We start from the raw sequence: 13,672 nt of genomic DNA, 5'->3' as shown, positions 1-13,672 counted from the left end.
CACCTTCCGGGGAGCTATAATTCGGGCTGCCGTGAGCGACCACCGGCAATTCTTCCCCCACTCCACGCACACGCTCTCCTCATGGAGAGATGGCATCTGTTTCCCTTCCCCTTTGAATCTTGTGACTTGCTTTGACCAACAGAATGTGGTAGAAGCGACCTGAGGCTTTGCAGCTGCCAGTGTGCTGTTTGCTGTTTTGGAACCGGGTTCCCATGTGGTAAGGACGTTGGTCTAGCCTATCATGGGAGGGGGGCGGCAGGGGGAACGGAAGCCCCCCCAAGCCCACAGATGGCACCCACTGCCAGCACGAGCTGGGGCGTCTTGCACATTTTAGCCGCAGCCAAGCTCCAAAATGCACACGGCCACATGCGTGACCTCAGCCAGCGCCACATGAAGCAGAAGGGCCACTGCATCCACACAAGGCACTGTGGACAATAATACACCGTTGTTTTAAGCCCCCAAGTTTCAGGGGCACAGTTCGTTGCTCAGCAATAGAAAATGCTACACACACACACACACACATACACACACACGCACACGCACACGCACACACACACACACACACACACACACACACACTTGGAAACAAAGAGATACAAAGAGAGGGAGGGAGAGAGAAGTGGGGGTGGGATTAGCAAAATGGAGAAGACAGGGTGGAAAGAGGCAGAGACCTCTGGAAACAGGGGAGACAGCAGTGCTGGGACAAGAAGCAAAGAAGAGAGATGGAAATGGTCACAGGAGACGCAGCTCCATCACAGCCCCGGCTCAGCTTTCAGTGACAGCTCGTGTCAGCTGTCAGCCTCGGGAGTGAGTGATGCTGCACACGCAGCCCAGCTGAGGCTTTACGCCACCACAGCCTCTGGGGACATCTGACTGCAAACGTGGGACAGACCCCAAGCAAAGACTGCCCAAGTCGACCCCCAGGGCCTAGGTGAGGCAAGTCCACCCACGGAACCATGAGACATGATATTAACACATTGCTCTTTTAAGCCACTAAGTTTGGGGGTGGTTTGTTGTGCAGCGGTAGACAACCTTTCAGAAAAGGGGGCGAGTCAGGGAATCTGGAGCATCTCGGGGGCCATGAGGATGCTTGGAGCATCGGGGAAAGGTGTGCGAGGGGTAGGAAATTGGGGAAGGTAGGCAGGGGGGGTGTCTTAAACTGAAGATTTATTTGGAGAAAACAGGCTAAGGACCTGGGGGCGACTGTTTGGAAAGATGAGGCTGAGGAAATGTGGGTTTCAGTGTTTGGGAGTGTTTGAGGATCTGGACTGAATTGGAAGGAGCAGTTGATGGGCATGGGGCAAGTTTCCAGGGGCCAAGGAGACAGAAGGCACTGGGTTTGGAGAAAAAATACCCAAGACTCAACTTCTCCTGAGTCATCCTGTTTTCCTGTTGTATGCCAGAGACAGCCAACTGGCCCGCCAACATTCATATTTCCCTTGCATAGTAGAGGGTCCCTGGGAAGTGGCTGCTAGAGACTACATTCCCAGACCCTCGAGTCTAGTGTGGGCCATGTGACTCAGTTCTGGCCAGCGGCATGTGAGCCCCAGTGATGTGGCTGATGGGGTTAAGAAGTGGGTGTACCTTCTTCACCACTTTTGCTTCCATCTGTTGGCCAAATGGAGAATATTCCAGGGACCTGGTGGAGGCAGAGTCACATGGAAGGCTGCCTGACTGCAGTATGAGTCCAAAATAAACTTTGATTATGTTCAGCCATTGAGAATTGTGAGTTTATCTATTACCACAGTTGGCATTAACTTAACTAATGTAAATGAGGGGGAAGGTGCGGGTCAGGGGGTGCTGGTGTAGTTCATGTTTGTGGTGATGGTGATGGTGGTGGATATGCTGATGGTAGCCATGGTGATGGTGGTGGGGATGATGATAGCGATGATGGTGATGATGATAAGATGGTAAAGATAGTGATGCTGATGGTGGCAAAGGTGATGGTGATGATGGTGGTGAGGATGATGATGATGGTGATGTTGACAGTAATGATGATGGTGACGATGATGATGTTGACAGTGATGATGGTGGTAGTGGTGATGGTGGTGGTGGTGTGGTGATGAGGATGATGTTGGCAGTGATGATGATAATGGTGATGACGGTAATGATGATGATGTTGACAGTGGTGATGGTGAGGATGATAATGGTGACGGTGGTGATATCGGTGATGATGTGATGCCGCTGCTGAAGTGGTGATGATGATGACGATGGCAATGATGGTGACAGGAAGTCTTCACCATGCAGAGGTTGTTACGTGGATCATCTCACTTAATCATCACAACACACCTAGGAGGTAGGTGCTTTGCTTATCCTCATTTTATGGATGAGAAAGATGCGGCTCAGAGAGAGAAGTGGACATTGGTTGAGGCGAATGTTCGGCTTCCTATGTGTGGGGAATTCACTACTGTGTGGGTCTTAGTAAAAGTGGAGCTCCATGGGCCAAATGCTTCTTCTTCTAGGCCATGGGCACGTGGCCCAAGAAGTTTGGTCAGTCAGACACTCCAGCTGGCACCCCTGGTCTGCACACAGGTGAGACAAGGAATCTGAGACCCTCTGGCACTGATGTCAGGGGTGGTTCCACGCAGTACCCATCATCTGATGGGCAGCAACTCTGTGTTCTCTCAACTCTTTCTGCAGAAGAGGCTATTAACTGTCCCTCAACACCCATTCTCCCACTTTTCCTTAAAAATTCTCCATGATGTTTAGCATGATGATTCAGAACAAACACCCTATACTTTTAAACTCCTCTTGAAGCTAGATGTAGCCATGGGACTCAAGTCTGATCACTGAGGTGTAGAAGGAAGTGATGTGTAGAACTCCTGGGTCAAAGCCTGAAAGAGAAGGTGGACCCTGGCCCTCCTTTTCCCTCCGTCCCCTTTGTCCATCCTCCTGGTTAGAATGACACCATCGAGGTCAGCCACCCTGGGCTAAGCGGATGAAGGCTACACTCTAGCCATGGCAGAGAAGCAAGGCAGAAGAGAGCTGGATCTTTGACTGCCCTCATGAAATAGAGTTGCCGTAGCAGACTGGGATTGTTACACAAGAGAGAAATAAACACTTATTTTATTTAAGCCACTATTATTTCAGATCCCTTTTATTCACCTCTAAACCCATATCTAACTACTATTAATAAAAATATTAGGGGCGGGCACAGTGTCTCATGCCTGTAATCCTAGTACTTTGGGAGGTCAAAGTGGGAGGATCACTTGAGGCCAGGAGTTCTAGACCAGCCTGAGCACAAGCAAGGCCCCATCTCTACAATAAAATAGAAAAATTAGCCAGGGGTGGTGGCGCACCTGTAGTCCCAGCTGCTTGGGAGGCTGAGGCAGGAGGATCGCTTGAGCCCAGGAGTTTGAGGCTGCAGTGAGCTATGATGACACCACCTCACTCCACCGCAGACAACAGAAGGACTCTTAAAACAACAACAACAACAGAATTCCAGGGGCTGGAGGGACAGGAAGGACACTGCCTCCATTTCTTCTCCCTTGAGTTTTTGGGTAATTCAGCAAATGTAATCAGGTAGCAAAGCAGATGTGTGGGAATTGTGCATTTTTCTGTCCTTTTGCGACTGTTCTAGGACGGCAGTTGTGCTGTATGTGTACGCGTGTGAGAGACAGACAGACAGACAGAATCTGAGAGTGAGGAAGGAAGCCGGGTGTATCTGGAAAGTATAACTATTTCCATTTATTGAGCTCGTACTATGTGCCAGGTGCGATTCTGATATACATTCATTTAATCCTCACAACAGCCCTGTGAAACAGGTCCCATTAGCATCATTATCGTCCCCACTTTCCACACCATGGAACTGAGGCACAGAGAAAGCCAGTCATTACACTGTGCTACCTCCCACGACAATTTCAATCACCCCGGAACTGGCCCCATTGAACTCTTTGTGTCCAGGTGAGCATCATGACCTTTGGGGCAAGGTGAAGGGACATTTGTGATGTTCCTTATCTTTTGCAAGTCCCAAGCTCTCAATTTGTCCCTCTTGGAAGCTGAGACCCTACTCATCTTCCTGCTCTCAGACTCGCTCCTTTGCCTGCCTCGTCGCCTGCTCCCCTGTTTGCACCTGTTAATACGAAGGTGTCCCTTGTCCCATTCTGCACCGGGGACATCATCCTCCCCCATCTCTACCCTTCCAAGCCATGAGACTTTCACCTCTCTGAGCCTCAGTTTCCCCTTCTGTAGAATGGGGGTGATTCACAGAATTGGTGGTGGATTTAGGGAGATTGAGTGGGGGCCCAGCACAGTGCCAGCATGGGGTGTTGTCCATCACTGCAGCTGTGGTCCCCCTGGTCCTCGGGCCTTCAGTCCCTCACCTGCTCCCTGTGCCCCCACAGCCAATGCCCCCCTGCTCTTCCCCCAGCAACCCCGTCCCTGTCCTTCACATCGTGGCTCCCCAAAGAGGGGTCTACATGCTCTGCCTCACTTTCCCCACTCCACTCCCTGCGCACTCCAGGTCGGCCCTTCTGCCCGCACACCCTCGGCCAGACCGCCCAGCCGGGCCTCCAGCCACAGGCGCGTCTTAGTCTTCAGCTCCCTCCCCTGCACGCGGACCACGCCCTCATTCTGGAAACTCTTCTCCTGGCTCCCCTCCTACTTCTCTGGCTTCTCCTTCTCCATCTATCTACAGCTCTCCCATCTCCCTTGTGCCCCGTAAGTGTTGGGGTGCCTCAAGGCACCGCTTATGCCCTCTCCTCACCCTACATGCTCCCAAACCTCTTTCAAGTCCGGCCCCCTCTCCTGAGCTCCAGGCGCCCCCCCCCCCAGGTGTCTCCTCTCCTTGGCATCTCTGGATGTCGCATAGGCATCTCACCCCCAGCACGCACCCACCTCAATCCAGCATCTTCTCCGAACCTGTCCTTCCACTTATCCCACCTCGGTTGCTCGAGCCTGGGAAGTGCCCCGCGTTGCACACCCCCGTCCCCAGATCCACCCTCCCCTTCCCCTTTCTGCTCTGCGCCCCCTGCACCCCGTCCCCCAGACTGACCTGTATGCCCCAGCACCTATTGCCTGTCTTGACCTTTGGGTTCGGGTTGGGTTCAGCCAGTGGGAGGCGACAGCAGGAGACTGGCGGGTGGGAGGGGACGAGGGTGGGGCGAGGGGTGGCGACATTCTTCTACACTGTAGCCGCCGCTGCCGGTCTCTCGGGCCTCGGGCACCTCTGCGCACCCCTTCAAGCCCAGGTGTGGTAACTGCTCCCCCTGCTGCTAGGCCTGGGGTGCTGCACCTTCCCTCGTGGTCTCCCCTAACCCTGCCCGCTCCTCAGTAGCCCCGGCTGCTCCATTCGGATGAATGCGCCACCTTTCCTGCCAGCATGCTCTCTCTGAACCCCCTCTCCAGCCCCGTCCACTCTCCTCCTATAATTGGTCCTCTTAACTTCTCTGTGCTCCCCACACGCCACACTGCGTTCACGCTGGCCACTTGCAGGACTCTGAAAAAACCGTTATCTCGCAAGTCTGCACACCTTGCCATACACTGTGCCTTTTATCTGCAACACACACGCTCACACACACACCCCTCCTATTTCAGGATCTGAGCAAGTGACTTGCTTTATTCGGGAAACCCCATCAGCCCCAGCTCTCCAGCTCAGGCAAATTAGGGTCCTTCCCTTTTGTGTTCCCAGGATTCCCTACGAAGAGGAATAGTCTGTGGCAGATAGGTGGGGGCGTGGCTAGTGGAAGCCCAGGCCTGATGGTGGGGGCGTGGCTAGTGGAAGCCCTAGGCTGGTGGTGGGGGCGTGGCTAGTGGAATCCCAAGGAAGATAGTGGGGGCGTGGCTAGCGGAAGCCCACCATGGACCTTTTGTGTAGCTGGTAGATGTGGGTGTGTGTGTCCCGCAGAGCTCTAGGGGCCCGCAAAAACCCAGATTACCTGGTTTCACAGTTGACCAAATCTGCCAGAGACCTTAGCCCTGAATCCCAACTTCCCACTGGATGACTGTTTTCAGGCAGAATTTCAAAGTTTTATGGCAACTTTTACAGAAATCACAGAAGAGCGACAGCGACTGATGCTGATGAGCTGGGGAAGAAAAGGGAAGTGGGTGACGGGTCTGGAATGTTGGGGCTGATGCGATGCACAACAAGACGTTAGAATGCTAAAAACCTTTGGGAAGCAGGAGGAATAGGGGTAGCAGGGTCATCCTAGGGGCCCAAGGAGTGAGTGGCACTCCCCATACCCCAGGTGTGTCCTTTGGGCAGGAAACATCAACAATAAGAAAATGCAGATGGCCTACCAACAGATGGGTGGCCTCGAAAGTTAAAAATGCCCACTCAGATCCCTTAGTCCAGTCCCACCCCCCCACCCCCACCCCACCCCCCCCCCATCAGGCAGAGATGTGGCAGCATTTGCTGGCTTGTAGCATTGGTCCTCTGGGACCCTCGGTCTCTTCGAGGGTCCTGCCCGGATTGGCTGGCACTGAGGGCAAAATGAACCTTCTAGATTGTCAGGGGAGATCAGCTGGACTTCCTTCGATTTCCGGCCTCCTCCCCAAGCCGGTTCTCATGGCTGAGGGAGTCCGCTGCCCTCTTAAAAGTTAAGTCTGTCACCCCCCTTCCCCAAGACATGCACCCTCCCACGTCCCCCCTCCCCCAAACACACTATATACACACACAGGCCCCTCCCTCCAAGGCGTGGCTAGGCTCTCAGAGGTAGTGGAGGGTGAGTGGGGGCGCTGGAATGTGAGAAGTTGCAGGTTCAAAATGTGCCTTCTCCAGCTAAACCTTGGGACTTAAACCCCAAACTTCTCCCCTCGCTTCTCCAAGCCTCCAGAATGAGCGTCCTCCCGAGAGCCTGGGCGGAGAAACCAACCAGGACAGGTGTGCGCCCTCGTCACGCGCACCTGTTCCTTCCCCTGGGGCTGAGCGTGACTCCCTGAGGGCTGCGCGGAAGGGCTGAGATCTAAGACGTCCTGGGCTAGATCAGCCTCCTTCCGCGGGTCCCCAGGGAGGGTAAGTGCTGAGGCTCTGGGGCACGGGGAAGGGAGACTTATCGGACAGAGCCAGGCCGGGTGTCTGGGGAGAAAGACCTTAAATTCCCTAGAAGAATGGTCACCGGGGTGGTCCCCCCTGGCGGTGGTGCAGATGGTGACTAACAGGGACGAGCTGGGGCAGTGGGGTAACCACAGGGCTGTTCCCCAGAGGAGGAGCGGGGGAGGCTCCTGGCGGGGAGAGGGAGGCTGAGCTACTGGGGACAAAGGAGGGGGGAGATCAGACCCCAGGAGAGAGAGGCTGAGTCCCAGGACAGGAGGCTGAGTCGGGAGGGCAAAGGAGCCGAGGGTCCAAGAGCAGGTGCGGCCGAGGCCCCGCCACCCCTCCCCGGGGGCGGGGGCGGCCGAGTCCCCGCGGAGGCCCTAGAAGCCCCGGATGTGGCAGTACGCCTCGAGGCTGGCGAAGAGGATGTAGAGGAGCCAGAGGCCCAGGAAGAGCGCGGTGGTGGCGAGCTTGGGTCCGCGCGGGCCGCCCAGCTCGCCGCCGATGTGCGGCCGGCGCCGGTACAGCAGCACGGCGATGCCCACGAAGGCGAAGACGGTGAAGAGCGTGACGGAGAAGGCCAGCGTGCCGGTGCGCACCTCGAAGGGGCGGCCCTGCACCGCCCAGTACACGGCGGCCACCGACCAGGCCACGCCCAGGCCCAGGAACACGTTCACCGCGTTGGAGCCGGTCACGTTGCCGATGGACGCGTCCGCGCACTGGTCCTGCAGCGCCGCCACCTTGCTGGCAAACGTGTCTGTGGGGCAGAGACACGCGAGTCGGACGGGCTCCGCGCGCCACCCGCACGGCTGGCGTCGCCTGCTGTCCCTAGGACCCCAGTTTCTGCGGCCCGCCCCCTATTCCCGGAGCTCCGTGCGGGCAGTGTGGGCTAGAGCCCCCTGACCCCACCCAAGAGGCAGGGTCCGTCGCCACCTCTCTGCCCGCTCGCCCTGCCCCGCTGGTGCCTTTCCGAGGGACCTGCCTGCCCTGAGCGGGACCCGCTGTCTGTTTTCTAGGGGACTTACGAGACTTGCTTCCTGCTTTCGATGTGACCCGCTGCCTGCCTTCTGTTGGACTCAGTGCCTGATTTTTGCGGAACCCGCCACCTGCATTCTGCGGGACCCGCTGATGGGAATCACTGTCTGATTCCACGAACCCCCTGGCTGGACAGAGACAAGCGCCAGACCGCATCCACACGCACCCCTTTCCTGTCGGCCCCCGCCCGCACTGGGTGCTAGCAGGCGCACAGCCTGGTTTCTGTGGCCTCCCCAAATCCCGAACATCTTGCTAACTCAAGTCTCCGGTGTGGGGCGCAGGCATCAGAAAGCCGCAGGTGAGAGTCCCCACCCCACTGCCTGCTCTCTGGGCCTACAGCGCCACCACCTGGCTGGTGAACGCAGTGACAGGGAAAACAAAGGTTCCAGCCCCTCCACACCTGTTCTTCCCACTCCTGTAAGAATTTCAGTCTTGCCACCTTGTTTCTAAGGGACCCTCCCTGGGTTTATTTGGGAAGAGGGGGGTCATAGCCGTTGTGTTTCCCTGGGACATACCCTTTAGTCTCGGAGGCCCCGCCACCTGATTTCTGTGCCACCCCCTCGTCTAACATTCGGTTTGCACTTAATTAAGCCTTTGAGACGCGGGCCCTGGCTCTGGCTCCGCCTGCCGGCACAGTTCTATGGAATCTTCTGGCTGGTTTCTTGGAGGATGGGGCATTAACATCTTGTTTCTGTGGATACCCCCTTGTTTCTATGATGTCCCCACCTTATTTCTAGGGGACCCCTATTCCGATACTGGTCTCTTCAGTGCCCAGTCCCCTTCTTTCTGTGGAATCCATTGTCTGGTTTCTCCCTTTTCCCAAAGCTTTAAATCTGTGGGACATTCCACCTGGTCGCTTGTGGGGAGGGTTCAGGTCACACTTTGCATGTTCGGGACCCGCTGCCTGGCTTCTATTTCTCTGGGGCCCTCTACTGCCCTGTGTCTGCAGCATCTTTCCCTTGTGCTGCCCCCACCAGGCTTCTCTGAGACCCCCGCCCCCAACAAGCAGCCTCCCGGGGTGTTACCAGGGATGGAGGTGCCCAGGGCCACGAAGACAACAGCGTTGACAGAGTCCTTGAGGCCAACGGTGCAGCCAAAATGGGAAGCGAGGTCCCCAATGAGAGCAGTGAGCAGGCCGATGACCAGGATGCAGACACCAAAGCAGGCCCAGCCATGGCAGTACTCGGTGGGGGGCACGCAGGCAAACAGCACCTTCCAGAACACCGTCAGGAAGTGCATCACGTAGTCGAAGCATGACGGCAGCCGCTCCTCCCGGGACCCGTCCTCCTCCTCCTCCTCGTCCCCTGTGGGCACACGACCCAGCTGGGGCACCCACCCGTACCTCCTTCTTCCTCGCCTACAGAGGCCCCATTTTGTTTAATTTCCAGACAGCAAGTCCCACAAAACCAATTACCTTCCCAGAATCCCTTGCAGCTAGGTGTGGCCATGTCAGCAGCCACACAGATACTTTCCCACAATCCCTTGCAGCGAGGAGGATGAACGGGCCTAGGTAAGAAAATATTTACTTTCCCAGAATCCCTTGAAGCTAGAGGAGGCCATTTGTGCCCAGCTAAAAATATTCAGCTTCCCAGGATCCTTTGCTGCTGGAGACAGCCATACGACTAGCTAAAAATATTCCTTTTCCCAGAAGCCTTTACAGCTACTGAAAGCCATGTCCACAGCTAGAAATATTCACTTCCTCAGATTCACTGCAGCTGACTGCAGCCACGTGCTCCACGCCATGCACTCATTTTCCCAGAATCCCTTGCAGCTAGAGAGCCATAGACCCAGCTAAAATTAGTCACTTTCCCAGAGTCCTTTGAGGCTAGCAACAGCCATGTCCTTAGGTAAAAATACAGTATTCACTTTCCAAGAATTCCTTGCAGCTAGCAGTGGCCATGTCTTCAGCTGAATACTTCATTCTTAGAGTCGAATCACCTATTGTGACCTCACTTGACCTGCTTTTGACCTGTAGTGACTTCTGAAACGTGAAAGCACAAATGAAATGTTTTGTCTACTTCACCCTAAACGGAATAGCATAACATGATGTGTGAGAAGCAATGTGCCAAGCATTGCATCTGGAAGGATGCTGATAAGAATTATTGTCACCCCAACCAGTCCCTCAGAGAGCCAGGGAATAAAAGCCAGGACGGCCACCAATCACAGAGCCACGTCCCGGGTTCAACCTGAAGGCTCCTCGACTTGCTCTCTTCAAGAAACACCAGAATGTCAGCAAGCAGAGTACACATGGTGGCAGTGGAGGCAGAGAGAGACTGACCAGTTCCCGGGGTTCAGGTCATATGTCTCTTTCTCACTTTTCTAGGCTTACTTAGCCACTTGGCTTGTTAAAGACAGAAATGCTTGGATTAGTAAATGCTTAACCAAGTGGTTTGTGTGGTTTCTTGGTTCTGCTTGCTACATCTCAAGAATGAGGTTTTTCCCGTGACCCCAAATAAAATGGAACTAGAAACTAAAACTTCAAACCGAAACTTGACGGGCACACTGCCCCTTCCTGCTTCCCCATTTCCTCATTCTTCCCGCTTGGAATACAGACGTGAGGGGCAGCAGCCCTCTTGCAACCACGAGGGCGAAAGCTGAGAGTGGGAAGGAGAAATAAAGGAGGAGATTTTGTGATTTCTTAATGACATGACTGAGCTGCTGCACCAACTCATCGCCCACGATGGATTCTTTTTGCGCCATGAGGAAAATAAACTTCAATGTGCTTAAGCCACTTGTGGTTGAGTTTTCTGCTGCTTGCTGCTGAATGCGTCCCTAACTGAACCACTGTGAGATATGGCTGAGGTCAGAGCAGGGAGGCCACGCTCTTTGGGAGCGAGGGGGCTGTATCACTGCATCACTTGAGGCTTCTCCTTGCCCTGCTCCAAATCCTACCTTGGCTCCCTATTGCCCTCAAACCCAGGCCTACACTCTTGGACTTGGCCTCTGCTCACTTCTTGAGCCTCTCCCATTTAAAGGGAGGCTTGTGGTTACACCTGTGATCCTAGAGCTACTTCTCTGGTGTCAAACCTTGGATCTGCCCTCTGAGCCTCCAGGTGTCTATCTGGGAAGTGGGAGTAATTGTTGGACCTGCCTCAATAGAAGGTGATGACTACATGAGTCAGTTCGTGCAAAATGCTCTCAGCAGAGCCTTGCACGTCTCCAATGTTACTATTGTTGCTTTGATCATTACTGCTGAAAGCCCTTTCAGTGCTTGGGGGGATTCAAAGATGCTCCAAACCAAGTCCAGCTTGCAAAGAGCTGACAGTCTAGGAAGAGGGGTAAAGGCAATACAAAAGCGCCTGCATGTGCCAGCTGGGACACGATTCATCCCTACAGGAGTGAGAAGTGCCCTTCTCCCCCTTCTCCGTGAGCCCCTCCAGCAGCTCTGGGCTCACAAGCATCAAAAAGTGCATGCTGGGCCGGGCACGGTGGCTCATACCTGTAATCCTAGCACTCTGGGAGGCCGAGGCAGGAGGATCGCTCGAGGTCAGGAGTTCGAGACCAGCCTGAGCAAGAGCGAGACCCTGTCTCTACTAAAAATAGAAAGAAATGATTTGGACAGCTAAAAAAATATGTATAGAGAAAAAAAATTTAGCCGGGCATGGTGGCGCATGCCTGTAGTCCCAGCTACTCAGGAGGCTGAGGCAGGAGGATTGCTTGAGCCCAGGAGTTTGAGGTTGCTGTGAGCTAGGCTGACGCCATGGCACTCTAGTCCGGGCAACACAGCGAGACTCTGTCTCAGAAAAAAAAGGTGCATGTTGGACAGAGTGCAGGGTGATCAAGCACCAATCTGGACGCTGGGGGAACGAGAATCAAATGGGTTCACAGGGAAACGAACTCTCAGCCATACCTGGCACTCAAGACATGACAGTGTCGCCATCTTCATCGTCATCATGATTATTGCTGTCCCTGTGATCATTCTGGCTGTCAGTGTCCCTCCACTCCAACAGTGCTCCCATCTAGCCACCTGGTGTCTGTGGATCTGCAACCCGACACACGCTGGGCCTCCGTGGCCACCACCTCACGCCTTGCTCCAGTTTTGCCTCACTCGCCCTCCCGCTCAGCTCCAAGAGCCCCTTTCCGGCTCCCCACTGGTGCTGGATGGAGCTCAAACCAGATGGCAGGGCCCATCCCCTGCAGTCACTACAGCCTCCGCCCACACCCCCCACTCTCTCCACTGTCTCCTACAAGCTCCCTCCCTCCCAGGGCTCCTCTCATCCAGAACTCTCATGGCTTCCTAGTGTGTTTGAAATGACACGCAAGCCCCCTACAGCGGCCCGCAAGGACCTGTGTGGTCGGGACTCCGCTGACTTTCAGCCTCATCTTATACCTCTTCCCCACCCCCCAAACTAGGCGCCCTCCCCAAATGTGCCATAATCTCGCACACGTCTAGACTTCTGTGCTTGGCTTCCCTTCTGCCTGGAACACCCTCCCTGTCTTCTCCCTGCTCCTGGCTGGCAGTTATTCCGATCTGAAGACCCAGCTCAGGTACCACCTCCTCCAGGAAGCTCTCCCTGGCCTCTAGGCTGGACCAGGCACCCCAGCTGGGCTCTCCACGGGGTTCCCTGCCTCAGCCCTGCCCAGTCTAGGTTGTCATTCTCCCTGACACGTCTGTCCCCCCTACTTGACTGTAAGCTCCATGAGGACAGGGCCAGGGCTGTCTCGGCCACCTCTGTGTCCCTAACATTGTCCCCCTCAGAATATGTTGAGAGAATGTGGCTTCTGAGGGAGATGTCATTTTGCTTGTATTAGGCCTACAGGCTGGTGTCTCTAACCGCCACCCGGCTTCATCCGTCTCCGAAGCCCGGTATCTTTTGCTATTACTCGACAGTTTCTTCCCAACCACAATTCCTATGTGCTTTCAGGCCTCCCGTAAGGAAACCTGATGTTGTATGAGATGGAAACCCTGAGCTCTGACCCTTTCTGGACTCCCCGTGGGACTTCAGGCCAGTCCCTCTGAGCCTCAGTTTCCCCAATCTGTATCACAAAGGCCCAATGTTGGCCTCCAAGACAGTCTGTGAATCTAAGTGGCATAGTGTCTCTGGCCACAAGGGGGCAGTGCGGGCCTGTCTGAGGCAAAGGAGGGTGGGGACCCGCGCAGGTGGGAGACAGCTGGGTGCCCTGGCGACTGTCTCCATGGCAACAGAGGAGCCAGGCTCTGTCTGGGGAGGCCACACCATTTAACCTGTTCCCACCTCCAACTGCCTAACACGGGTAGAAAGCCCAGGCCGGGACCCCTCTTTTCTGGGTGTACGTCCTTGTGTGTCGGTCTCTCCTGCTGGCATCTCCTACTATCTTTTCCTTTGTCTTTCTGTACCTCTCTGTTTCTTTATCTTCGTGTCTGTGTCTCTCCTGCCATCTGTCTTTTCTCTGTCGCCTTGTTCTTCGCTCCCAGTCCCTCTTTCCCGCCCGTCTTTCCATCCATTTCTCCTCCTTTCTCTGCGTCTCGTTCTCTCTCTCTCTTCTCTCTCCTCCCTCCCCACTTACCTGCGCTCACCGTAATTGCCTCTAAAAACTGCTCCCTCCACGAATGGGTCCCAATTACCAAGGCCAAGTTCGTTTTCTTGATGAGTTTATCCACCGTGTTCTGGGGATGAGAGGGCGGAGAGACCATTGCGCCTGAGCAACCCAGGGCAGCTACACGAGGGGCGCTGGGGCTGGGGG

General features: G+C 55.1%; 1 protein-coding gene and 1 long non-coding RNA gene across 4 annotated transcripts in view; one reads left to right on the top strand and one right to left on the bottom strand.

Annotated features, from left to right (window-relative positions):
- The first annotated feature begins 2,190 nt into the window (after nt 1-2,190).
- On the top strand, nt 2,191-3,045 carry LOC123623896. Its single transcript, XR_006730038.1, has 3 exons — nt 2,191-2,296; nt 2,463-2,532; nt 2,901-3,045. It is a non-coding gene; the product is annotated as an uncharacterized LOC123623896 (long non-coding RNA).
- A 2,900-nt stretch (nt 3,046-5,945) lies between these two features.
- The window catches only part of SLC8A2 (solute carrier family 8 member A2), a 32,119-nt gene continuing 24,392 nt past the window's right edge, over nt 5,946-13,672 (bottom strand). For 2 of the 3 annotated variants that reach the window (XM_045531306.1, XM_045531307.1), the window contains 3 exons: nt 13,496-13,595; nt 9,034-9,312; nt 6,902-7,730 (listed from right to left, as the gene is read on the bottom strand). In XM_045531306.1, the coding sequence (XP_045387262.1) occupies nt 7,354-7,730; nt 9,034-9,312; nt 13,496-13,595 (756 nt within the window). In that variant the 3' untranslated portion in view covers nt 6,902-7,353. Of the gene's footprint in view, nt 7,731-9,033; nt 9,313-13,495; nt 13,596-13,672 lie in introns of all 3 variants that reach the window. The other variant, XM_045531305.1, reaches the window with a different exon arrangement.

Source organism: Lemur catta, chromosome 19 (assembly GCF_020740605.2).
Source record: "Lemur catta isolate mLemCat1 chromosome 19, mLemCat1.pri, whole genome shotgun sequence".
In the NCBI taxonomy this organism is placed as follows: domain Eukaryota; kingdom Metazoa; phylum Chordata; class Mammalia; order Primates; family Lemuridae; genus Lemur; species Lemur catta.
This window is presented reverse-complemented; position numbering and strand designations above follow the sequence as displayed.